The sequence below is a fragment of the Pholcus phalangioides genome, unplaced genomic scaffold, assembly GCF_987345545.1.
Source record: "Pholcus phalangioides strain wild (caught in Gottingen) unplaced genomic scaffold, Ppha-v1.0 ptg000003l_1, whole genome shotgun sequence".
Lineage (NCBI taxonomy): Eukaryota > Metazoa > Arthropoda > Arachnida > Araneae > Pholcidae > Pholcus > Pholcus phalangioides.
Genome location: NW_028301596.1, coordinates 9,893,134 through 9,920,700, shown reverse-complemented (window position 1 = coordinate 9,920,700; position 27,567 = coordinate 9,893,134). Strand labels below are relative to the sequence as shown.

At 32.1% G+C, this 27,567-nt stretch overlaps 1 protein-coding gene across 11 annotated transcripts in view; it reads left to right on the top strand.

Annotated features, from left to right (window-relative positions):
* Positions 1–27,567, top strand: part of LOC149088024 (sodium channel protein para-like) — a 270,116-nt gene that overhangs the window by 200,142 nt on the left and 42,407 nt on the right. For 7 of the 11 annotated variants that reach the window (XM_089243934.1, XM_089243925.1, XM_089243876.1 and 4 more), the window contains 12 exons: positions 782–869; positions 1,695–1,760; positions 4,798–5,090; positions 13,785–13,958; positions 15,319–15,494; positions 19,005–19,179; positions 19,276–19,434; positions 20,594–20,783; positions 20,952–21,049; positions 23,417–23,618; positions 23,701–23,975; positions 25,477–25,650. In XM_089243934.1, coding sequence (XP_089100060.1) covers positions 782–869; positions 1,695–1,760; positions 4,798–5,090; positions 13,785–13,958; positions 15,319–15,494; positions 19,005–19,179; positions 19,276–19,434; positions 20,594–20,783; positions 20,952–21,049; positions 23,417–23,618; positions 23,701–23,975; positions 25,477–25,650 — 2,070 coding nt within the window. The remainder of the gene's footprint in view (positions 1–781; positions 870–1,694; positions 1,761–4,797; positions 5,091–13,784; positions 13,959–15,318; positions 15,495–19,004; positions 19,180–19,275; positions 19,435–20,593; positions 20,784–20,951; positions 21,050–23,416; positions 23,619–23,700; positions 23,976–25,476; positions 25,651–27,567) is intronic. The other 4 variants (XM_089243909.1, XM_089243961.1, XM_089243917.1 and 1 more) reach the window with 3 other exon arrangements.

Sequence of the window (27,567 nt, the reverse complement as noted above, 5' to 3'; positions counted from 1 at the left end):
GTTTTATGTTTCTTAGATTGTGCAAGAAATAGCTCATCCGCTAAGTTCAGAATTATTTGATTTTTTGTTTAGTTTGCAATGTAAGTAATAAACGTTGATATATCATTTTCAATAACCCTAAACCTCAAGGTGTTTTTTATGCATATATAGTATTGATGGAGCAGTTGACAAAAAAGTTAAGAGTAAAATTTATTTACGGTGTCAAAATAGACTAATAATCTTTGATTACATTAATTCAAAATAATTATTATAAATAAACAAAAATTCAAGTCAATGATTTCTATGAATTTGGTTGCATTTATTTTCCTTTCCAAGCTTAAATGTCAAAAACAATACTGGATTAGCTTAGGGTCCTGAAGCCTGTCTGTACATTTGAGCTCATATTTTTTTAATTCTGAGTCTTCATGTACAAATTTTTGTGAATCGTTTATAGCCTGCTTTACGATATTTCAAATGCCTTCTGAGAGTAATTTATATAGTCCCCTTTTTTTCCTTGTTCCACATGAAATTTATGAGATTTTAAACCTAGTACAAATGATAATATTAGTAAACTGAATATAACGTATTCAAAGATATTTCAGAATTGCAGAATAGTATATTTATAATTGCATGAATCCTTGTCATTTTGGCAATGCTCATTTTTTTTTTTGCTCAATGTTTGCTATTCATTTTGCACATACAAATTAGTTAGCAATAGAATAAATATCTGATGTTTTGTGAAATAAAATTCCTGAGTGGATTAGATCAGATCTTGCTGATCACTTTTATTTCTTTTTTACAGGACAGTGATGATTACATGATGAAACAGAAACATCCAGATAACCCCTTTGCTGATCCTAATGATCAGCGCAAGAGGTTAGACATTAAAGGTGTGTAAAAGGCAATATTTTCTTGTAACTTCATAGTTTATTAGTTTTATTCTTGTCTTTAATATGTTGTTTGATAATCTGCAATGAAAATATTTTTGATGCTGTTAAATTTGAATCACAGTGATGGCATCTGTTGATATCTAACTTTTGTCACTTGATACTCCCTTTCGCCAGTCCTGGCTATGAGTATAGGACATTGTGGCAATTTTTGATTTAAATATTTCAATTTTTGAAATCCAATTAATTATTTCAATTATTTTTACTTTTATTTAAAACACAGTTTAAAACATGATGAAGGCGGTTTCAATGTATTCATAAAAAAATTTAATCAGGAAAATATATTTTATTAGCTTCAAACTCTTTTAAAAAAGGGAAAAAGCAGAAATTAATTAGCCAGGTTCTTTTGTAAGTATTGGTGATTGACATGAAAAAATTCAGCTCACTACAGAATAATGTTGTGTTAGCATGTGTGCATCCACATCAAACTAAAAAAATTTTAGCCGAGGCTGAAAACCACAACAAAAATCTTTCTTAGCCAAAAACTTTGTAGGCCAAGGTGTCACTGCACTGTGTATGCACAAATTTGTATCTTCATTAGTTACAAAAAAAGGCATATGATGTGCACCACGCATGGAAGACATATGATGTGCACCACACATGGAAGACATATGATGTGCACCACACATGGAAGACATATGATGTGCACCACACATGGAAGACATATGATGTGCACCACACATGGAAGACATATGATGTGCACCGCACTCTTAAAATTGTCAAACATTATTCATTCACTGTATGTTTTTTGCGTATCTAATTTTTTAGATGTGATGGTTTTGAATGACATAATTGAACAAGCAGCAGGAAGGCAAAGTAAATGTAGAGATAGAGGTATGTAGTACTTTATTTTCTTTTGCTTGCATTTCTGTTCTAAAACGATAGAATGCTTCAATCCTTTAGTAAAAAAGAAGTTGTGAAATAGATTTATCTTTTTTAAGTAATATTAGAAATAGTCTTGATTGCTTAGTCAAAAAAAAAAAATCATGTTGAATCACTAGAACGTAGCACTCAGTTATTTACTTGGTTTTTTTTTTTCTTCTTTTTATTTCATTATTTATTCAACAGAAGATGTTGCATGTGGATGTATCATTACCAATTTTGAGTAATGCATGAAGTAACTCTGCATTTGGATGTAAATTAAATGAAAATGTAATATTCATATTTACAATCTGAGTTTAATTATATCTGCATAGTTACGCAGATTTTCATTTTCACTTAGCTACTGATATGATATTTTAATAGTTCACTTTTTCATCCATAGTACTCGCAATGTTCTGTGTCATCAAAATATGTTTTATTTAGTCACTATACAGTATTTCACTTTTTTTTCCATCACTGTTATTAATAGAGGAAATTTTATGTTTATTTCACTTCACTTTTTATGCTCAATTATGAGTTCTAGACCATTTAATTTTTTTTTCTTTCACTGAAGCTTTTAGTTTTATGATTTCCATTTTTTGTCATAACTTGCTGGTTTTTTTTTTGTTTTTTTTTTTTTGGTTTTTTTCTCAGTGTTCTGATGTTCATTTTTGTACAAAGGTATTGTTTGAATGAAGTAATTTGTAATTAATTATTATTTATTTGATTTATATAGTTCAAATTCAGTGATGATGATTTCTTAAATGCAGTCATGCTTGACATTTTAAATAGCAAAAAAAACTGCATCAGTAATTTTTATTTTGATAAAAAAAATTAATGTAAATTAAAATGAAAACTGTTTTTTAAAAGGATCAGTATAATCTAGATATAATAGTTTATTATGATAGTTGAATTTTGCCTAATCAAATGAAAATTTATGAAATATTAATGCAAACATCTCTCAGATGCAAGGTCAGTATTTTCCTCATATCTGCCTTGTGTTTGCTCTCATTTTGATACAATAGACAGAGTTTTATGCCCTTTGCCATGTATTTGATAAGTATATGGAAAATTTGTGAAAGAAGAAGGGATAAAAGACTAAATGTTAAATTAATGTGGGTATTATAAGATACAATGAAAAATAGTCACAGGGGTTGTATATATTTGGTTGCAAAAGTACAATCAAATCATCAAAGGAGTCCATTGAAGGTTGGATAGAAAAGTTCTTAATTGTCCTCATTTAACCCTCACTCATCTAGAACTATTTTAATATATTACTCTTATTTTTACTATTTTTTCTAATCATTGATGTTTGATCCCTCAAGTAATGAGAAAATTGTTCCCATTGAAAACATCATCATGAAGAAAATTTTGCCAGTTCCGGTTAGCTTTCAGTGCAAGCAATTATACTTTTTGAATTTTTCCCCCATAAAAAAGCCACACTTGGTTAGGCAGCAAGAACATTGCTACTCACCAGAACTGAAGTTGCAGAAAAAATTTGTGATAGAGTTGCAAAGGATGGACAAATTGCTTAAATGTCTGTTATAATGTACATATTTAACTACAGTTAGTATGAATGATAAAATACGCCTTTCTTGGCATGGTAGCCCAGGTCGGTAAGATATTTGCCTTAAGTACCACAGGATATTTGGAGGTGTCCCCAAGTTTGATACTTGATTTATCCTCATCAGAAACTTTCCTGATGCATAGGTGCAATAGAAATGTCAACAACATGACCACAGAAAAAATTGCTAACACAAGGAGTCCCCACTGAGGATTTAGTGCACCAACCTCTCTGTGAGTATAAAAAAGGCAAAAATGTCTAACACTACCATTCGGAATTGGCAATAAATTTTAGGCCCAGTCTAATTAGCCCTCGTGTGCAGAAAATGAACGTGGTGTTACAAAAATAATCAATGATCAATATATTCCTTTAAATTCATTGCACTGTGTTGCATATAATATGTAGAAAAATAATCTACTTACAGTGGTATTTTTTGTCTGATAAAATGTTTTCAATGGATTTTTAATTGTATCTTTACATACTTTATAGAGATACCTTTTAATTGGTATTAGTCTTTGAGACATCCCTCACCTTTAAGCTCCAATCTATTTCTTATTTGAACAAGTGACTGTTTTACCAGTATTTGGTTACAGGGTTAGAAATCAGATTTTTTTACATAATTGTTATTTGTTTGCTTGTGGTATGAGTATCTCATTTTCAAAATTTATGTTTTTAATCATCACATCTCATTTATTCTAGCCTATTTTGCTATGGATGGATGATGTAACTGAACTTCTTCCAGTTATATGTTTTGTTTTGACCACGAATTGGTTTTTCACGTTTGTCCTATTTTGCTATTTTCTTACAATTTCTGAAAAAATAAAATAACAATGGTGCTGGAAAAATCAGTCAAACGTGTAAAAATGGTAACATTTTCTGGCAAGCAATTTATATTTTAAAATCAGATAAGGCAAAATTTATTTGAATGATATCTAAACATTTTTCTATTTTGTACCATTCAGTTAAAGTGTCAATCCTCAGAATGTCGTTTTTTCCCTTTGCTTTAGTTAGAAAATTATATGTTAATTACATCTGTGTAAATATTAAGTTGTAAGTCACAAAGGAATTTGGATTTAAACCTCTTAGTAATAATGTGTAATACATTTTTAGGTGTCAATAGTGTGACAATCAATTCAAATTATAATTTTCATTCTTAATATGTTTAATAAATTTGATTCATGTTTTGTGCTTCTTATTTCTATTTGGATTGCATATTAATATTTGTGCAAGTGACTTGATTTATTGGTTATTGAATTGCATTTGTGGTGTTTAGAATTTGATTTTTTTTCCATAGTTCTTTTTTGCTTGTTTATGTATACAGAACTGTAGTTGAACCCCTCTGTCTTGCGCATGAGACCCGTAGTTTGTGGTGTGTGTGGTTTGTCGCCGTAGAGTAGACATCCCCGCCCACAGGCTACTAAACGGCCATACTTAAACATTATTCAGTGTCCGTCTATTATTTTCCAACAGACGAGAGGGTGGACGAGTCCGAGGAAGAAGAGAAACCAAAATTCAAAGAGAAGTGCTTAGCGGGTTGCTTGAAGTGCATAGATATCTGCTGTGTGTGGGATTGCTGTGCATGCTGGATATGGATACAAGAACTTTGTGCCATTATTGTCTTTGATCCCTTCATGGAGCTCTTCATTACCCTCTGCATTGTTTTGAACACTCTTTTTATGGCCATGGACCACCATAACATGGACAAAGGTTTCGAAGATTTCCTAGCATTGGGCAATTATGTAAGTGGTGGCCAAAACTCGAAAAAAAAAATCAGTTTTTTTTCTCCTCACTTTCATACAAGCCCCCTTTCCCGAATTCTATCAAACTCTTCAGCATAAAATGTGATTTTTTTTTTTGATAAATTTTACTGTCTGAAGCCAGCCTATTTACTGTAAAAGCATTTATTATGTTGGTCAACCTTTCAAGTTATTATTATTTTGGCACGTTTGGCGCATTGGCTCTTGCAAAAATTTTGTTTTTCTCCTATATACATTCAAAACATTTTCATAAAATAAATGTTGCACTCACAAAGTGTCATTCACAGATTTTCTCTGCATTTTCCCCTCCTTCTCCTTCCTGCACTGGTTTTTGAAGTCTCCTGCAGCTCACATTTTCCTGCTTACTTTTGGAATGACTGACTAGCTGCTTGCATTGCTAGTACTTTCATATTTATGTTGTACTTTTTTCATGCTGCAGAATTCAAGTCAACCAAAAATATACTTTCACTGATTATGTGCTTTTATATTACTCTGAATTAATGACAAGAAATAAATGTTATAGTTAAACACTTAATTTTGACATTATATTATTGCTTATTTTAATTACAATGGCAACAGGGTGGTCTTAGTGCTATCATGGCTCAGGGAAAAAATATATGCTGTTGGTTCTCTTTCCCCCCCCCCCCACCAGATTGATTGAGAAGAGCAGTCATAATTTATAATTTCGTATAGCAAACATAATTTTTCAACAAGTTTTATGCACCGAGGCGGAACCCAGTCCTTGCCTGGATGACTCTATGCATTAATTGTACACTGGAGTGCCATCATACACATGTTAGGGAATCAATGTGTCCTCTAACTTTTTTTTAATGTGCACCTAACCTTTTGTTATGCTGCAAACAGAAATGTGGCATTTACTCAGAATGACAAAACATAATGCTATCATACAGTGTAATAAATTTCTTTGGCCCCGTTAAAACTTCTCTGTGTGCAGAAGCATTTCCGGCTCTGCTTTTGTTCAGCTTAGAGGGAACACTGGTTGGGATCACAGCTCTATATTACTACTTTCAATGTAGTTTTTAATTCTTGAGAATTCAAGTTGCATACTTGAACAATCTCATTATACACTGCTGGAGATAGCACAGCTATTGGGAATCACTACAGTCGAATCCTGTTATAACGAATGCCAAGAGACCGGAGGAATCAGTTCGTTAAAACGAAATTTCGTTATAAAGGAATTCCAGGTTACCTAGCATTGTTCCTATGTAAACTTATTTGGGGCATTAGAAAAGTGTTCATTAAAATGAGTTTTTTGCTATAATGGTATTCGTTAAAACGGGATCCGACTGTACTATTAAAATGCAATCACAAGTGATTGTTTTCTCAATCATACATGGTTAACCATTCATAAGTTTTTTTCGGTTTATTTTACTTAATTTTTGAATACTTTACTTTGTAATGTTACGTTTAATTAGTATATTAAATAATATTGATTGAATAATTATAATGAATACAGTGTAAAACAACTCTTAACAGTCGCCCTTTACATGCGATCATGAACACTATTTTCATCATTGGGTTAGAAACCCTGATGAAAATAGTGTTCGTGAATTATTAAATTCCATTGAGTTAGAACCCCCTGGATGGTTACAAGTATTCTGAAATGTTCGAATATTCCTTTACCGTAATTTGTACAAATTTCTTGTAATAAAGCTGTGGCTTATTACAAGCCTATAAAATTAATTTTTAGCACTTGTGGCTTAATCAAATCAACAGCCTATTCAGTATTTTTTATTTCCTGATTTTCAGTAATTTTAATGAGCTTTTATAAACAATTTTGCATGTTCATATGCATATCAATTAAAAAAAAAAAATTTCTCCAGGATAATACCCTGATGCCATTCTAATTTTTTTTATCATCATAAAAAAAACCACAGATAATGCATATCCAAGGAGCGAACAATGATGACTCTTATTGGATGTTAGTGAAAAAGTAACAAATGAATATTTGATATATTAGAATGAACAAGTGCATGAAAAGAAAAATTTAATACATTATTAAAAATTTTGTGGCAAACAGTTGTGGTGGTGCAATTAAAAAAAAACAATTCAATAATGAAATAAATGAGGTACAAATCAGAGAGTGCATTAGAGTAAAACAAATGAGGTGAATATATCTATATGTGTTGGAAATTTCAGTAAACATAAGTTGTAATGAAAAAAAATTAAGTTGTGTATGTAAGCATGATAATGTAGATTATAAAGCAGGTGTTAGTAAGTAAAAAATTGGGGAGAAGGAAATGAAACATCTCAAAGATAGAATCGGAAATTAAATTATGTGTTTCTACACACAATACTAGTTTCCCACATAATCTCTTACTTATGCTATCAAAACTGTGTTTATTTCAAAATGAATTTAATTTATTAAAGTCTACCCCTTTTTTTAAAGGAACCCCCCACTTATTTTGTGCAGTCACCCCTCCTTAATGGTAAAATTTTTTTTTGCTTCCCTCTGGTGTCTACAAAAAATAGCTTTCTGTAATAGCTATCATTGACACCTATATTGTCACCATATAATACAACTATTTTTTGTGTAAATTAACATTCAATGCAATAATTTTATCAACTAATATATATATATATATATATATATATATACATAATACATACAGTGAGCCCGTAAACTCATGGGCCAAACTTTAAGGGAAGGTACAATACGTATAAAGAGCATTTTTTGTATACAGATGTGGGGTCAGAAATGAAAAGTGTTGGTGGAAAAACACTAAATGCTAAGGAAATGAAAAAAACAAAAACTTTTTATTTAAATCATTGTGTGAAAGTTTGCCACAAATTTTTTGGTACAATTGAATGCTGAAACGTCTGACCATTAACAGTGATGAACTCCTGGAAGTGTCGATGCTATGACTGATATACACTGTGTCTGGTAGAAGGCAGCACAGTGTGGTTCTCTGCTGCAAGCAGTTAACATCATTTCAAAGGCATATTTCGAAAATGATGGATCAAAAACAGACATGCACCTTCGCATCTTATAAATGGGGCTGCAAATTGTAACAGAAGAGCAGCGCTAAGGTTGTTTTGTGAACGCTTCCCCCGATAGGACAATGCCTGATCACAACATTTTCCCGTGTTTACACCGCCAGCTTTGTGAGAGTAGTTCATTTCATGTAAGGAGACAGGATACGGTCACTCGAGACGTGTACGGTTTCCAGAAATGGAAACGAAAGAACGTGTTCTGAGAGAGGTTGAAGATAATCCAAGCACAAGATCGATTACACGAACTGAATATGTGAGTAAAAACACTATATTGAAAGTTTTGCACAAGGAAAGACTTTTTACGGTACCATTTACAGAGAACTCAAGCACTGAATGCAGCTGATTATCCTCAGTGTATAGATTTCTGTCATTGGTTTTTGCAGCAGAGTACATTGACTCCGAGCTTCTCTGCAAATGTACTTTCACAGATGAGGCAACCTTTACTCGCAACAGAGTTTTTAATTTGCACAATTCCCGTGTGTGGGTCACCTCTAACCCACATGCTTTCCAAAAACGGTTCCCTGTTAATATGTGGGTGAGTATTGTGAATGATTTCTTTGTTGGCCCATACTTGCTACCACATCGACTTGATGATATGATGTATCACATCTTTCTCAAAAAGGTATTACCAGAATTTCTTGATAATGTTCCAGTTGTTCAAAATGCCATGCAGTTTCTGCATGACTGGGTTCCAGCCCATTTCAACATTAATGTGCGTAATTACTTCAATGCCACGTTTGGCCCTTCATGGATTGGACAAGGTAGACCAGTCGTGCTTGGCCAGCACATTCACTTGATTTATCAAGTAACTTACTGTGTTCTTTATTGCAAAACTTACTGTGTTCTTTATTGCAAAACTTACTGTGTTCTTTATTGCAAAACTTACTGTATTCTTTATTGCAAAACTTACTGTGTTCTTTATTGCAAAACAAACTGTTCATGAAACACCTCGCGTCTTTAAAAGGGAAATCAGTTGCTAGATGCTGCTCTTTATCGATGTTGGTGGTGGCACATTTGAGCGCTTACTGTAATTATTCATATAAATAAAACGTTTTTTTCATTTCCTTATCATTTCGTGTTTTTCCACCAACACTTTTTATTTCCGACCCCACATTGCTATATAAAAACACTTCTTTGTAAGTATTGTACCATCCCTTAAAGTTTGGCCCATGAGTTCAGGAACTCCCTTTATGCAATGTGTTTTTATGTTTAATTGCCTACATCAGCTAATACTGAGTGTGCGTTAACAAATATTTTATACTAATTTCTTAATAAGTAATTTAGAATTGAAGTAATTTAGAGTAATTTAGTAATTTAGAATTACTTATATGTTTATAAAAATTGAATCCTAGGGTTGGATGTTTTTATCCTTTTAATTCCTACCCTGTTAAAATCTTATCTAATGAAAATTATATAAGTTATTTTGTCCTAGTTTTTTTAGATAGAATACTAAAAATAAAATGTCCTCTAAGTTTTTTTTTGAACTCCAACTTAAAATTTTTAAAAATGTATAAGATAAGACAATATCAGTAACTAGTGAAGATTAAAAAAAATTTTAAATCATACATGTTTCTTGCATATATGAGAGAAAATAAGCTAAATGTATCTCCTAATCACTATTGTTCTCTTTTGAACTGGTTAAAAGAGTGAAAAAACGTTTTTTTGTCAAAGATCTCTTACATCCACCTTCATAATATAATTCAAGGTTGTTAGTAGTCACACAAAAGTTATATTTACATTGAATCAGTCAATAGTGAATAAAAATGTACCCATGAAACACAAATAGATCATGATTAAAAATTAGGTGAAGGTTTAAAAAGCTATCCTTAGCCCAACGGAGTCACTTTTTTATAGAAATAAAATAATTGTCATTTAATCGGAATATAAATATTTTATGAAGATTTGCTCTACGTTCATAAGCATGTTAATAGGTATAATGTTTTGCCTGACAGTCTTTACATAAATATCAGTCTGTTTGATTAGTAATTTTATTGGAAGAAGAAATTGTTCTATAACCTCTTAATGGGAAAATTTTCTGAAAATCTTTACTTATCTTAGGTTTTTCAAAAGATGACCAAAGTAGGTTTTGATGAGATAATGTATCTAAATATTTGGTATTCAGATACTGTGAATCCTGCTTAAGACATCGCTGTCAAGATCATTCATTAAAAATATATTTACAGTAAAACCCCTGTTTTTGATGGAACCTGTCTAAAACGGAAAGGGAAATTTCACTTTCTTAATGGAAAATTTTACATAAACACTGTGAATGTTTGGCGACCAATAGACCTAAAGATCATACAAAATGTTAGTGTTCCACCGAAATTTTTTACGCAATTCTATGCTTGTAGATGTGAGTTCTACATCATCTACCCTTAGATTTTCGAAAACCATTTCTGTACTTGATGCTGTGGTTTTGATAAGCCATAGCAGTAAAGCCGTAAGCAGTTGCTTTCTGAAATTGTAACAAAATTTTTCGGAAAGAATTATTTTCCACGAGAGAAATCAGTGTAATGGTTGAATTTCCAAATGATATGCAAGACTTACAAAATTGTGTACAAGCTGTGCACATTCCATTATTGCAAGGCTGAGCAGGGCCAGAATTAAATAGGGAGAGGCAACTGCCCTGGTGGCAGAATTTAGGGGGAATGGCAATTTTAGGTGGGAACAAAAACACTCATAAAATCATCAAATTTTACAGTGGTAGGGGTGGCAAAATCATGTTGCTCTCTCTTTCCCTCACAAAATTCTTAGTTATGGCCCTGATGCTTAGGATTACATAAACATTGGCGATAATGTACAAACTGAATCTGACACGAGACAGATATTGGCACCCTAACTGAAAATTTTTGAGGAAGTTAAAAAGAACGTAAATGTCATTAGTTTTTAGCAATTTAAGACCAGGAAATTTTTTGAAAGCATGGATTTTTGTTAGTATCTCACACGATCATTTGGGCTCGAGCTTACAGGGTTAGAAGAAAAACAGTGTAGGTTGGAATTTTATACAGATGCTGTCAAAACCTAAATAAAGTATTTAGTAACTATAAACTAGTTATTTATTCATTTATTTTATCTATTTTTAAATTATTTACTTTATCTTCAATTAATTTATTTTCATTTTATTTCAATCACACAGGAGATCGTCACATAATTTTATACATTATGCCAATTGAACCTTTATTAAGCGGAAACACCTCTGTGTTCAGCAGAGAAAAAATTTGGTTCCTTGGGATTCCGTTAAAGACAGGTTTTACTGTAAGAAATGTTTCTTTATTGTAAAACAAATCAGGACTCTGAAAATAATACTTCTTGTATAGGAAAACACATCTTGAGCAGAAATTTTTTAAATGGGATGCTGTATATCTCCTTACTCAGTTATTTCTTAGCCTTGCTAAGCATTTCATTAACATTAGCATTTCTGCAATTAAAACAAAAATATTATTTCATAAATGCTTTTCAGGTTATAATGTTCACATTAAAGCTACTGAAACAAAGATTTTATTTATTAATATCCCTCATATTTCTTTTCATTTTATTAACTTTTTTTTGTAGAAAATTTCAAATACTTTATGAAGATATTTTTGTTTTAGTTCTATGCAAATGAATTTTATTTACACTCTTATAAGTTGCTGCAAATTTATGTAGCAGAATGCATATTTGCACTTTTTATTTCGAGAATACCCATCATGCAGACGATGGAAGTGTGCCATTCACCTAAAAAATATGTTCATTTCTGTTATTTTTTTCATTGACACTCTCCCGTGCAGCCTAATTTAGCTTTTGCACTTTTTTCCTTCCCCCTCATCTTGCTTTGTGCAAATGCTGTTATACATTGCACCCAGTCTTCATAAAGTGGATGCATAATTAATGGTAAGTAAGAGTATGGAGCTGTGCTCTCTTTTAATTTTTGCCTATAGGTGTGTGTATGCAGCTTTTATAAATACTTATTTTCCTTTTCTCATACATTTTTTACCCATTTTGTCTATTGCTGTCTTGCAGCCATATTTATTTATTCTTGCAAAGGCATATGATTGTTTGATATAGTATTTATAAATAATGAACAAATTTATATTCATTGAATAGCACTTGGAGTTTTATAGAAGTCATGGGGTTAAACATACTGATCGTTTTAAGTTTGGTTTCAAAAACAATGTTAATAATATTCATAACTTTTTAAATTAAAAATACCCCAACAAAAATATACACAATAAAGTATTGTTTAGAATGCAAAGTGGTAGCTTAAATGACAGCATATTTAGTGTCGACGCATGATCAATGGGTTAGTATCATCTTCTGTCTTGAAAAATTAAAATGTCTATAGAGACTATCAGTTGAAATATAGTTCACAGCAAGCACTTAATGACTAAATTGGAAATATCTTGCGCGCTATAGATTTGGCCATGGTAGTTGGAAGGGTTTTTTTTTAAATTGAGGTTCTCAAGCAAGTGGCTAACATCTTCAAGAGTATTGTAGTGAACTTGATGGTAACGTTCTGTGAGTGATAACTGAACACCATGAAGTGTAGACAATCATTTTTGACTTGGTAAATTAATAACATGACTAATTCTGGAAAGTATAAAGCAAAAATAGTTATATTAGAAATACTTTTGGTTCATTGCCAAAATTGCCAAAACTTTTTTATTCGCTACTCTTGATCTAAAAATGGTGTTTTATTGATTGACAGTAATTTTGGCTATTACTTTGCTTTTTTTGGTGTACAAACACTTCTACGAAGAAATCTAAAAACTTGCAGCTTTCACAGTCAATGAATTAACTACCCAAAATATTCATGTCTAACTGAATAAATAAACTACCATATCATTAAGAACTTCTTCAAATGATCCATACACATAATTCTTTCGATTCATCTCTTGCTCTCCGAGAGGCAAATCGGGTGTATTTCAACATCCGACTTTGATGATATACAGCTCAGATTTTCCAAGAAACTCTCTAGAGAAAGGGGTTGCTTGAAGATAAAAATCACTTATATACTTTGCCCTACTGTGTATCAAATTGAGCTACTTAAAAAATTCATCTCTTTGTAGACCCTTATATTCCTCTTTTAATCTCTATAATTTTCCCAGAAAAATATTAATAAACGTATGTATTGTTTAGTAGTAGTGTAGAAAAATGTCTGTGAAAAGCTGAAAACTGAGTTAGCATCTCTTGTCTTTCATAAATTTCAATATTCTGTGTAAAGCTACAGACTAGTCAATTATTGTATTCTGAATTCACATTACTTCCCTATAAGAATGTGATGAGTTAGCTATTTTCAATCATAATTAGCTAATCATACATAGCTCAAGAAGTGAAAGGCGTTACTCATCATGTTTTTTAGGGAAAAAATTCATCCTTCTGTTTGCATCTACATGCTATCTATCTTTAAAATCATTTGATCATTAAATTTTCAAAGCTTGATCATCTGTAAAACATCAACTTATATTGAATTTTGGATAAATTCACAATGGGATTAAATTCATAATGTTATTTTCCATCATTTAATAAAATGAAATTGGATGATTGAAAACAATATTAGTTTGTTTTCGATAACATTAGTTTTGACTGATATCATACAGGTTTAAATAATTCAACAAAGAGGGATCAGAACATTGCTTTTGATTAATTCATTATGTTTTTTTCCTCTCTTTTTTTGTATTCTAGTTCTTTACAGCAACCTTCGCTATAGAAGCCTTCACAAAACTTATTGCCATGAGTCCAAAATATTATTTTCAAGAAGGGTGGAACATATTTGATTTTATTATTGTAGCCTTATCACTAATGGAACTGGGATTGGCGAATGTATCAGGATTGTCTGTATTACGATCATTCAGGCTGGTATGTTAATTTTCAATTTTATATATAGTCAGTGTCTGTTGCACCTGTAAGTTTTAAATTACTGATAAAGTTTGCATATAGATGAATTTAATAAATTATGCATTTCTTCTTAACCCTCTTAATGTATACAGGCCTCATGAGGATATAGTTTAATTTCCTCTCATAATATAGAGTTATACCCAGACTTACAGTGCCCCAATTCATGTGATTTTTGTGAGAAATGTCTGGTTCTTGAATTTAGTACAATTTGTAAGCATTGTGGGATTGTAGCTAAAATTGAAATAAGTTTTGATTAATACTGCTTAAATTTCTTTCCTTTTTTGGACTAACTGGATCCTCACATTATTTAAAATTATGATATGATTATCAAGTATGAATATAATATCCATTCAATCAGAGTACAGGTAGCTAAGCTTCAACACAAGAAACATATTTTCTTTGATAGACCAAAATATTATCAAATATTACACTGCATATTATGTTTGCACACATTTTGGAGTAATTTAAAAATTTGAATGACAATTTTTAGTTATTTTATAGGAAAACTTGCATTTTTGATTGCAGTCTTTTTGATAAAATCAGTGTTTTTTAGATACATTGGTTCCAACTAACCAATATTTAGTTTTTTGAATGCAAAATTGCAATTGACTCATGTGAATTCAAATTGCACACTTATTGTCAATCCCACCTTTTAAGGTATTGTTGTACAACAAAATTTCTATGTAACAATAATCATCTATATAACAATATTACTCTCTAGTTCTCTGAGTTCCATAGTTTTAATATATTCCATCTATAACAATATATCCTTTATAGTGATACTTTTCTTTGATTACTTGAGTATTGTTATATAGGAATTTTACGGTTTACCGTATATTGGACAATCTAGTTATATATTATATCTCTTATAATATGTACCATACAATGCTCACCCTCCTTGGCACTTACATTTTAGAAACATAATTTTAGAGGCTTGTGGCGTTTGCACATTAAGTTTTTTCTTCAAAAAATACTATTCCTAAGAAATTGAATTTCAAAATCACTGTGTAGCATTCAAATTTAAATTGAATAATTTTTTCAACTATTGAGGATTGGTTCTGACTATTCAGTAAGTTCATTTTTTTCCACTTCTTGACTGCATATAATGCAGCTGATAAGTTATTTAATAATATGTATAGCCATCAAAAACCAAAAAGCTCCTCATGAGAATTATTTGTTATCAAAACTTGGTGTGTAACATGTTTTGTCATCTACAAGGCATGTGACTGATACAAAAATAATATTTTTTTTTAAATATCAATCCAATGTAACATTTAAACTTCAAATATTAAAAGGTATTTATTTTTCCTTTATTTTTCAGTTGAGAGTTTTCAAACTAGCCAAATCCTGGCCAACATTAAATTTGCTCATTTCCATCATGGGTAAAACTGTAGGTGCATTAGGAAACTTGACTTTCGTCTTAGGTATCATCATATTTATTTTTGCTGTGATGGGGATGCAGCTTTTTGGCAAGAACTATGAAACAAATAAAGAAAAGTGAGTTCTTAAGAATTTTCATAAGTTTATTATTTTTTTAATTGCATTTTTAAACAGAATATGCAAACAAATATGAATTTTATAAAATATGTTTTCCTCACCTAACCATTGGGAAGCATTTTAAATATATGTAGTGAAATGTTACAATGATGCTGGATATAAAAATAAATCTCTGTATGATGTTATTTTTTTTCAAAGTTTCTTTGAAATTGCTTTTAATCTAATGTTAAATTTATTTTGATATCTTTTACTGCTACAAATCCCTCTACAACAATATTTTTTAGAGATTCTGAAATATTTGCTACAACACATTTTTTCTAAATATCTCCCTCAAAATCACATATTATAATATCGCAAAACATAAATATATTTTACTCATCTCTGTAGTGCATGTTCTTCTGAGAATGGCATTGGTGTTTCCAACTCATGACCCTTTAAAGTGTTGATGAATTCGACACAGGTGCTACTTTCTTTTGATGTGAAAGTGTCTTTCTTTTGACATGAAAGTAGTGCAATAAAATCTTTTTTAGGATGAAACATCCAATCAAATTTTATTAACTAATTAATTATAATTTTTGTCTAATTATTGTCTAATTTATTATTTTGTCTAATTATTGTCTAATTTATTATTTTGTCTAATTATTGTCTAATTTATTATTTTGTCTAATTTTTTTGTCTAAATATAATTTTTAAATCTTGATTTTTGATGCATTTATGTTCAAATGTAAATAAGATAAGTAAAAATAAATAAAATAAATCAAGATTCCACTGCATATACACAGGGTGCTTAGCTAACAGCATGCACCACAAATTACTGGTTAACTGTTGATCCTAGAGGCATTCTTCCAATTAGAAAAAGTATCCAAATAATGTGTAGACCTCAAATAAGTCATATCACAAGAGGTTGTATAGAAAAAAAATATCAAAATACAACTTAAAACCTAATTTAGTTGTCACATTATCAAGAAATTATGACAGCTTAAGGGGAATGATAACTTTAGTGAAGTGCTGTCAGTTTCAATGTGCAACATTGTGAATGTCATATAAATTTCTAGTAACACAGTCTGCCCTCAGTATTCACAAATTTCATATTTGTGGTTTTAATATTTGCTGTCTCTTACCTAGTTTTTTAGGAAACCATTTTTCAGGAAATAATTCTTGTACTGGGACAAAATATAAGCTTTATATAAAAAGCTTTACGTCAAATAAACATTTAAAAAATCCCTCTTAAAGATTTTCTGGTGCTTCTGAAAATGCTTATATATACAAGATAGTTGTTGTGAAGATATATTTACGAAAGAGAGGAAATTCAACTGCCCTTGCAAGGAATCGAACCCACTTCCTTTCATTTTCCGAGTGAACACCCTAGACCACTAGACTGCAGAGGCAATGAATATCTCAATCTTTTCTTGGAGCTTGTGTGCACTGAACAGGACCATACATGGACTGTCGGACCTAACTCAAGCCAAAGCTCTCAATTGCTGACAATGCCACCAGATGACGACTTATGAGAACAAAAAAAATTTTAGTGTTTCTAAGTACAATCTTTGCTAAAATGTTTGAATTCAAAATCAGAGAAAAATTGGGAAAAAAACCAGCGTAAATGGGGATAAAACACAATTTACACGGATTTAACCCAAAGATATGTGTTCATGATATTTCCTTCTTCAATATTGTTTTGTCCAAAAACAACTCACATTTTAAATCAAAGTACCTGATATAAAGTAATGTATGTGTGTCTTCCCTTGATTTATACTAAACTAGCTGTAATACCTGGCACTGCCTGGGTTTTCTTCAATGAGGCTTTTTGGATCACGTGATATCTCCCTCTTTCTTTGAGGGACATACAAACCGGGTCTAAGTTAACCAATATGGCGACTTCCTGCGTTACGCATGAAATAAACAAATCTAGATTTAAAGAAACGTAGAAATTAAAATGTTTTCCCCCCCCCCTTTTTAAAGGGGCGCTAAGTATTTCGATTTCCCCCCACCCCGAACTTTGAGTTATTCATCTGCCTGTTTCTGCTTCCAAAAATGCTTAAATAATGCTGCGGGATTTCTTTGATGTACTTTACAGGCCCATAATTAATTTTAAAACTTCCTCAACAATATGAATTTATGCAGTTGAATATTAAAATACAATGTGGAGACAATTTTCATACTTGAGAAGATATAAATAAAAAGTTGAAATCAATGTTATTGCATGAATATCCAACTTGAAAGTAGGTCCAGCTAATTACTTCATATTTAATTTTCTGGGATTCGTATGTCTTTAAGCTAACTCAATATTTTAAAAATCGAGAATTTAATACAATTTCTAAAATTATTGATGTGGTGGAAAACCCCACTAAGTTTCCACATTTCTACAGTAAAATCGGCAGTTTTAACACTGGTTTCTATGGGGATCATCCTTTGCCTGTCCTTCAAAGTGATGATGATGATGATGATTCTGACGTCTGTTCAAAAAGCTCTTATTAGTGGGAGGATTGAAAAAGTGGCAAACCATTATAAAGGCATAAACTATTATACATACACTGGCAGTGTTAAAGAAGTGACAAACCATTGTAAAGGCATATACACATCTGAAACGCATTGCTAGCGAACCACAGAACCAAAGTAAACATTTCAAAAGTGATTGCCCATTTTTTGCCCATTTGGGGCATTTGCCGTGCTCTGACGAAATTTTAAAGTAGCCTATCGTTCAAGTCGGGTCCGATTTGGTATATATGCAAAATTTGGCGACAATGGATCTAATATTTTTGATTTGTGTAGAGAACACACACACACAGAAAATCAATTTTATATATATAGATATACAAAAAATATTAATGATAGTATAAAAATTTATTTGCTTGGTAGTACAGTGTATTATATGCAGAATTAAGAGTAATATCGCTTACAAGTTTTGACATTGTTGTACAGTGTATTATATGTTACTCCACTGTCGCCACAGTGGTAGTTGTCCGAAGTTGGTTTTCTATAGTTCCCAACTTCGAGGTACAAATGCAAGCTGATCTCCCTGTTAAAAGTCTCGTCGCAGGGAGCAACATACCCTCAATGGTATGATCATTCAATCATTACACTTCACCATAGTTAGAAAATTTTATGATAGATGGCAGCTCTACACTGAACAAGCAGTGCACAGAAACTAACTTCACGTTAGGTTCACAACATGTACACACGCATTCCAACATGTACCAATTTGTTAGCAGTTCCGCAGAGAAATATAAACAAGGTGCATTTGGGGTTTAGTAGTAGTAGTGTATTGGAGTAAGAATTAGAATAATATCGCTTACATGGTTCAACATTGTTGTTTAAAGTGTTTATGTTTTCTTATATTAAATTATGATATTTTTCAAAATATATTTGCATACATTTTTATAGAATATATTTGCTTATTACTTAAATTACTTGAAAATCAGGACACCACTGTATATACCTAACTTGAAATAAATCCCTACTTTACTTGCTTAAATTTTTTTCAATAATTTAAAAATAATTTCTTTTCAGATTTTATGGTGGTGAAATTCCACGATGGCATTTCATTGACTTCATGCATTCTTTCATGATTGTTTTTCGTGTGTTGTGTGGAGAGTGGATTGAATCCATGTGGGACTGTATGTTAGTTTCAGGATGGCCGTGTGTGCCATTCTTTCTCGCCACTGTGGTTATTGGCAATCTTGTGGTAAGCAGCTGTGGTATTTTTAATGTTCCTTTCCACATTTCGAAAGGTTTGTGATTTTGAAAAAGCATTGCCACAAATTTTTTTGCTTTCTTCTAGGTGCTTAATCTCTTTCTTGCGCTCCTGCTGTCTTCATTTGGTGCCTCAAACTTATCTCAAGCTCCTGCTGGAGATGACACAAAAGGAATTGCTGAAGCCTTCAACCGAATCTCCAGGGCCATTGACTGGGTCAAATCAAAACTGCTCAATATACTGAAGGTATTTTTTTTCTCCATATAGCCTACAATTATGGTTTCTCGTCTCCATTATGTTCTTTTTTTTTTTGAGTAATACTTCAACTTATGAGATTGTTTGTTCTTGAAAGTTACGTGCATTATGAAAATCTTGTACCTCCAATCTTACTTTCCCTTATAGTAGACATCCAGTTACTTTGTTCCACACTCCTCAAAATAATAATACTTGTATAAAAATAAATTAGTATAATATTGTTATATTATTATATCCAGTATTCTATGCAAGGGTAAAAGTAGTTCGCTTATAAAACACAGTACATTGTGACAATACTATCAACTTAAATACAAATACAATGCCACAACAGGCAAAATGCCCAACGAGGTGGCTGAGAAAAAGATGCTCATAAAAATATGGATGTCACATATTTCAAAAATACAGCAACCCAATTAATAATGCAATTAACAAAAATTGTAAACAATATATACACATAAAATATTATACAATGCCCATAAAGAATATTATGGTTGTCTTAATCTAAGTATGGATAGCTTATCGTATTTCTTTTTAAACGTGTCAATTGTGTTACAATTAACTACCTCCGGGGGTAAGCTATTCCATTTATTAACTTCTACATATCCAGAGCATCAGAACTCATGTAGTATATCAAATGAGCTTTTCTCCCATGTTTCGTACTCTTCGATTGAATATATTTTTTTTTTAAATTCAGGCATCTGCAGTGTTTACTCCAAAATATGTCAGATGGCAGCATCCGGGAACACAAAACATGCATAACTCTGACAACATAACTTCTCTAGTTAGATGTTTACGAGTTGCATGTAGAGTTTAGTATTAGCAAAATATTTGCTTGTAATTTAGGGCTTTTTTTAAGAAAAGTTTTTCCTCTAATAACTTGAATTATTTGTAATTTAAAAAAGACACTTGAAATGTATCAAAATATTTTACCGAACTATGAGCTGACCTTATATACCAATATATATATAAGTAGCATGAGATCTAACTGCATGATGATAAATTTGATCAGATAATAATACTTGGGGGGGGGGGGGAATCAAAATGTATTTCAGTAGTTATTTTCTCTAGGCTGCAATTTTTTAAATAATTCATGTATTTATTCATTCATTTTATATAGTATAAATGAATTTTCATGCATTCTGCTCTGCAGGGCCTTCGTGCAAAAGTCACAAATCAAATAGCAGACCAGACAATGGAAAATGGAGATGCAGAAGAATCAGCAGCACCTCCTGCAGTGCTCATGGTGGATGGACAGTTGCCTTCGAAAGATAAAAAGAGTCCAAAAGAAAAAACTGAATTAGAAATTGTTCTTCCAGATGGTTACGACATAGGATATCAAGGTTATTTTCTGTTCAGTTTCCCTTGTCGATTTCATCCATTTGAATATCTATTGAGCTTAATTGTTCCTCTATTAAAACTGCATCATTTTTTTATTTTGCATATTTATTATTATATGCTGAAAAAGATTCACTCTGTATATATATTAACGCTTTCTCATTCTATTTCAGAAGACGGGAAGCCTTACAAGATGAAAAACAAAAACAATTCAAAAACATTGGTTAATTCAGTCCAGAACAAAGTCCAGCCGCTTGACAATAGAGAAATGGTAAATTTATATGATTTGAATAATTTAATTTAATTTATAACATGTTTTGGAACTGATAATTTCGCTCTATCAACCAATGTTTTCATACTATTGGATATTTAAGTTTGCACATCAAATTTTAGGAGAACATTATCCTCATTCTGTCAAGAAGAAAAAAATATTTTTAATTAAATTACTCTTTTTAAATTGCATTATGTGATAAAATTGAAGCTATTTTGACAGTTTTGCTGCTGGTTCTGTTGGCTCATTTTTAATATAAACAGCTGCTTTTTTTTGTCTGTATTTTTATAAATTTCACCATTTATTCACGGTAAATATACACAGTAAAGCTCAGATAATTTGAATGCCAATAAAAAGTCCTCATAATCAATAAAATACAAAAAATCGCCCACCTCCCCATAGTATGGTAGTAATTTTTAGAATTTTTTCTGAGATCCTCTAGTTGCACGGATCAAAGCTTCCTACAGATAAGATTCAAAGAGGTTGTTGCGCCAACTTGATATAGTTTCTAGAATTGTTAGCTTTGCTCTCCAGAAGTCTACTTCTATTTGGGCTACTCTAATTTGTGCCAAAGTGCTGGTCCATCGTTTTTGAATAAAAGTGTACAACTATAGTCTAGAATTTGTGTAAATGAGGCAATATTTTTATATGTCGAAAAATAGGAAAAAATGTTAGAGTGGCCACATAGCTCCTGGTCATGTTGCAAATTGATCAATGTGTAGGATGATCAGATTTTTGACTTCGACTGTAACATATACATAAGTAAACGCTTATTACCTTTCAAAAATTTCATCAGTTCTTTTATATATTTGAAAAAATATATATACTACTATGTTAAAAAGATTCTCTGAGACTTATTTTATTACGGAAGAATAAATAGAGATAAAACCTGTTTATTTGGTGTTTCCTTTGAAGTAACTACCATGGGCAATTATTTTTGCCATTGTTCATGCAAAGATGTGAATGCGAATTGCAAGTCTTTTTTGTCACATCCTCCAGTGCTTTTGTCGCTACTCACTGCACTTCTTTGTAATGTGAGAATTGTTGCCCCTCTTCTTTATCCGAGCAAATTCTTTATTCCAGAAAAAATTAAAAAGTCACATGGGCAGATCAGGGGAATAAGCTGGTTGTGAAAGTATCAGAATGTGATGTTTTGAGAGGTAGTCTGGCAATAGGCGGAACCCGTGAGCTGGCACATTGTTATGATGGAACATCCGTGACTTGGCTGTCCAAAGATCTAGTCTCTTGTTTCTCACCGAATCATGCAGACATTTAAGGACTAACCAGTCCCTCCTGGTGTCAGATTTCTTTCCAAAACATTGCATTCTGATACTTTCACAACCAGCTTGTTCTGATCTTATACAAATACAAATACAACGCCACAACAGGCAAACTGCCCAACGAGGTGGCTGACTTAAGAACATCATGGATCCCCGAGCCCCTACCTACTACTGCTACACCACACATGCACCCCCCCCCCGCGGAACCCCCCAACGAATCGGTACATGCGGGAATATGCATGTACGTGTAGTGCAACCTGACGTGAAGTTTGTTTCTGTGTAATGCTTGCCATGTGTAGTGCTGTCATCTGCCCCCAGTTTTACTAACTATGAGTGAAGTGTTATGGTTGAATGATTTACCGTTGTAGGACTGTTGCTCTCTGTGGTGAGACTTTTTAACGGGGAGATCGGCTCGCATTTGTGCCTTGAAGTTGGGAACCACAGAAAACCAACTTCAGCCGACCACCACTGTGGGGTTCGAACCCGGATCCTCGCATCACGAGTCCGGCACTATAACCACTCGACCACCACAGCGGCCCCATGTGACTTTTTCCTTTTTCCTCGGATGAAGAATTGTTTCAGAAGGCAACATTTCTCAGGTTCCGATGATGTTAAATAATGAAGGCACTTGAAGATGTGACAAAAAAAGGCTCACAATCTGCACTTACATTTTTGTATGAACAATGGCAAAAATGCATAATTGCACAAGGTAGTCACTTCAAAGGAAATGCAAATAAACAGGTCCTGTATTCACTCTTCTGCAATAAAATAAGTCTCAGAACTTTTTTATTGTAGTAGTACATATTTTGAGAAAGAACAATGTGTTAAAAAAAGATCTGTAAACAGAGTTTGCAAATGAAGTTTACAAAAACTTTATTTTAGTTTTAGTTTCAATGTTAAATTTTAATTTTGTGTCGCTTTAGCATCTTGTCTCAAATTCTGCTTCTTAAATGAAAAGAAACGCTGGAGCTGTATAAATGGCTTAACTTCACGTAGTCGCTTGGCAAAAAACAATCTGCTGATTTTGTTAGTAATTTTGAAGAGTTTTTGTTCTTTTTATTTCACTGATTCGGTTTTGGGTAAACAGATGCTGTTTTGCCAGGAAAAGGAGATCTTTGGCAATAAAGTCCATGGTCCAAAAGATGATGATGTTTTGAGCAACAAGTCTTATAATGGCCTTAAGGACCGTGGAGTCATAGTTGAAAAACCGTCCAAGGAAACAAGCCGATCTTCACAATATGGTTCAGAAGATGAGAAGAAAGATGCCAGTAAGGAGGATCTGGGTGAAGGTAATGGTTTTATTCATTTTTATTCACTTGTTATTTATTTTCATTTGAAATATTTTCTAAATGTAATGTTTAAATTTTTCAGATGTTATTGCTGGTAGTGAAATTAGTCCTCAAACTGAAGGTGATGTTGACACAGACAAACTAGAGACCACAACAGCAGATGTTTTCGACAACGATACGCCAGCAGACTGTTGTCCGGATTCCTGCTATAAGAAAATTGCATTTTGTGCAGAAGATTACAATCCTGACTTCTGGGCCAATTGGAAGGAAATACGTACCAAATGTTTTATACTCATTGAAGACAAATATTTTGAAACTGTGATCATCACCATGATTATGGTCAGCAGTTTAGCACTGGTAATTTTTTTTAATTGCAAAAAAATACATGCACACTCACTAATACTAGATAATAACAAGAAAAAAGAATACAAATGAAAAAAGCATATACATATACACTATGTAGCCCAAAAGGACAGAAAACCAGAAAGATCTGTTTAGCCTCCATTTTGATCCAAGTGTCCAGTATAATACAGTATACAAAAAAATCATAAATTCAGGGCATGTAATGTAACAGTTCAAAGTATATGACATCAGATTTAGCGATTTTAAACAGAATGATGTTGGTATATAATGGTAATAGGGTCAGGAAGGGCCAGTCGCTCATGGTTCACCGGTGGGCACTCCTGCCCAGAATCCCCGGCCTTCCTCTGTGCAATCCAATCCGCACGAGTAAAGAGCTTACATCCTGGAAGGGACAGAGCCCAGGTCGTGTTTGGTCTGACGGTATATAATGGTAATGCTTACAATATTAATACACACATAATAATATATAAAACGAATATCTTATGCAAGACATATGTGAAAGTATGTTCCACATGTTTCTCAACCTATGATCTGCGGTGATAGCATAGGTGTTCTGCAGGCAATCTTGATATTTTGATTCTAACCGAATGAAAAATTATTTGCTGTAATTGATATTGATAATATTTATATGGATTCAAATAAAAAAGAATTGTTCCTTTATATTTAGATTCACCATATAGCATCAAGAAAAATGCAAGAAATCGCAAACCTAAATATGGGATATCACTAATTGTAGTTAAATGATGCAATTTACAACAAGTTAGCTAATTACTGCAAAAATGAGTTAAGGGTGGAAAATAAACAAAGTAGTAGTTCCCTAAATGGTGGGGAGGGAGGAAATAAACTCTCAATAAACAAAAATTAATTTGATGGAAAAAAAATCATTCAAATGACTAGATGACCATATTTCATTGAGAAAAATAAGAGGAACTGGGATCTTTTAAGTATGGTAAAGTACTGGATATTGCCAATTGCCATAAAAAAATGTTGCCATAAGTAGATTAAATCACCTATTGTATCACTGAAAGATTGGGGGGAAATGTTGAACTTGACAAATATGTAAGATGAATATTTTTATTTACTACTATAGTTATCACAACAAGTTATGAAAACGCCATTCATTCATGATTATAGTAAACATTACAAATTCAAGTAAGCATCATTAGAAAAAACAGGACAAATGTATAAAACAATTTGAACAACTAAAAGTACATGAATGTCCCATAATACAGGATACAAGTGGTCCGTGGAATTGTTTCAGTCATTTTACTGGTCCTTCGTTTTCAGAAAAGTTGAGAAATGCTGTTCTACATAAACACACAAGATGTATAACATGTTGTGTAATACAATTTTTTTATCCATGATTCTTCTCCCCACCCCCGATCTTGTCATTTATTCTGAAAATTTTTAACTTGTCAATTGGTATCTTTCTTTGTTATTGGTTTCTGATATTATTGTAATATTATTAAACCTAACTTACCTTTTCTTATAATAGGCCATTGAAGATGTAAATATAGATACCAGACCTACACTGAAGATTTCACTACAGTACATGGATAAGGTGTTTACCGTCCTATTCTTTTTCGAGATGATACTCAAATGGGTGGCGCTGGGATTCAGAAAGTACTTCAATAACGCGTGGTGCTGGCTGGATTTTGTCATTGTATTGGTGAGCATCAACCATTTTTTTTCTGTAGCCAGGTCTATATTATCATATTTTTGCCTAGTTTTTGAGTTTTACAGTCTGTGAAATATTTCAACAAAAATTTTATATTTTTATTTTAAACATTTTTCATTCAGTAATTAATTCTTGCAATTTGAAAACACTTCCAATGCTCTAAGAAGTATGTTTCATATTTAAATCATGAAATTTTAGGGATAAGATGATGATTTAATTCTAAATTAAATAAAGGCATAAGTTGCACTTTCTGAAAGACCCTAGAAATTTATTAAATTTTTCAATTTTTGGTGAAATTATGTCTATTTTCTAGAAATTTACAAATTTCTGTCATCAAATGTCATTCATATATTATTTTAGTGTTATCTACAATGTGCATTCTATAAAAACTTAAAGTAAAATTAAGAAATATAGGTACAGCGAAAAATAATTTATTCTTTTTAAAAATATCTTTCCTCAGATTATATTTAATGATTCCAGCGTTTAGTGTGCACTTTTCAAAGCAAGAAGAGAAGGCTTTTTCTTTAAACTGTCTCAGTGAGGCTTACACAGCTGAAATAACTAATAATTCTTCCATGTAGCTTCTCCTTCAATGTTAGAAACAGCCGAAATTGCATGATGCAACATCCAGACTGTAACACCGGAAATATGGAAAAATACACCATGGCATGATTCTAATATTGCATTTGTATATTATATTTCGGTTTCAAAATTTTGTGACAGCACATATCAAGAAAGCATCATGAACTGGTAGAAATTTCAGCTGTGCAGGGTTCACTGAGGCAGTTTCTAGGAAAAAGCCTCCCTACTTTTTTTCAAAAGTAAATTGAACTATAGGCCCATTGAGTATCATCCGACAGAAAATAGTGTGAAAAGGAATAAATTGTTTTTGGCTGTACCCAAGGCCTGACAAATCCTGAAAACCAGGTCACCATGGCAACTCAGAAATAGGTATTGGGCCTAAAATCATCTTTATGTGGTCACTAAATTGAAATCTGAGAGGGCACCACAAATTTTTGGAATTCATGTCAGCATATCTATCAATACCAAAGGTAGACACTAAGTCCTAAAAAAGTTGAGAGAAACATTATTTTTTATCTGTTTTGCTAGGGAAAAGTTTGGCTCTTAAATAAATTGTTCTAATGCCTAAATTTTTTTTTTTTTTTTTTTTTTGTGATTTGTTATGCCCTGCTGTACCTATATTTCTTGATTTTTTATGATTTTACTTTAAGTTCTGATGCAACGCATTTTGTATTCTTTATATTGGATGTGTATCTTCACTGCCTGGCTGAAAAAAAAGTGACTATAACAATTTGTTTGATATCACTAACGCAAATTAAGCGTACATTTGCCCAATATTAGTTTTTTCATGGAAGTCATGCAATATCTCAACACCTATTTTTATCCTTTTAGCCAGATTTGGATAACTTTTTTTTATCAAGATCCTTTGTGTGAATCAAAAAAAGAAAGTTGAATTGCTTCTCAGATTCTACTCTAACAAGTTTCTTGTTTGAAATGAGGTCTAGAAGCAATTGTTGACAATCGAAATGTTCTAATGTTCAATTCACTCCTGCTCTTTTAACCAATTTTCCGCAATTCAAGAAAAAATTCATTTTGCTATAATCATTCTGAAACAATCAGCTTCAGACAAGAAAATTTCTATTGAGTGAGTGGTAAAATGTCATTTGACATGCTGAAATACTCAGCTGACTTCACTATATTGTTGATCCTTGTCCAGAACAACAGAAACAACTCCTGAAGTCACATTTCTCTGTAGGGGAATCCAACCACCAACCTCTAATTTCACTGGCGAGTGCTCTACTATTAATTAGAAAAATATGTTCTTTAAACTGAATGGGACTGTCCAGTCGACACAGCCTCCAAACTCAACAATAGCTCGTAACAACA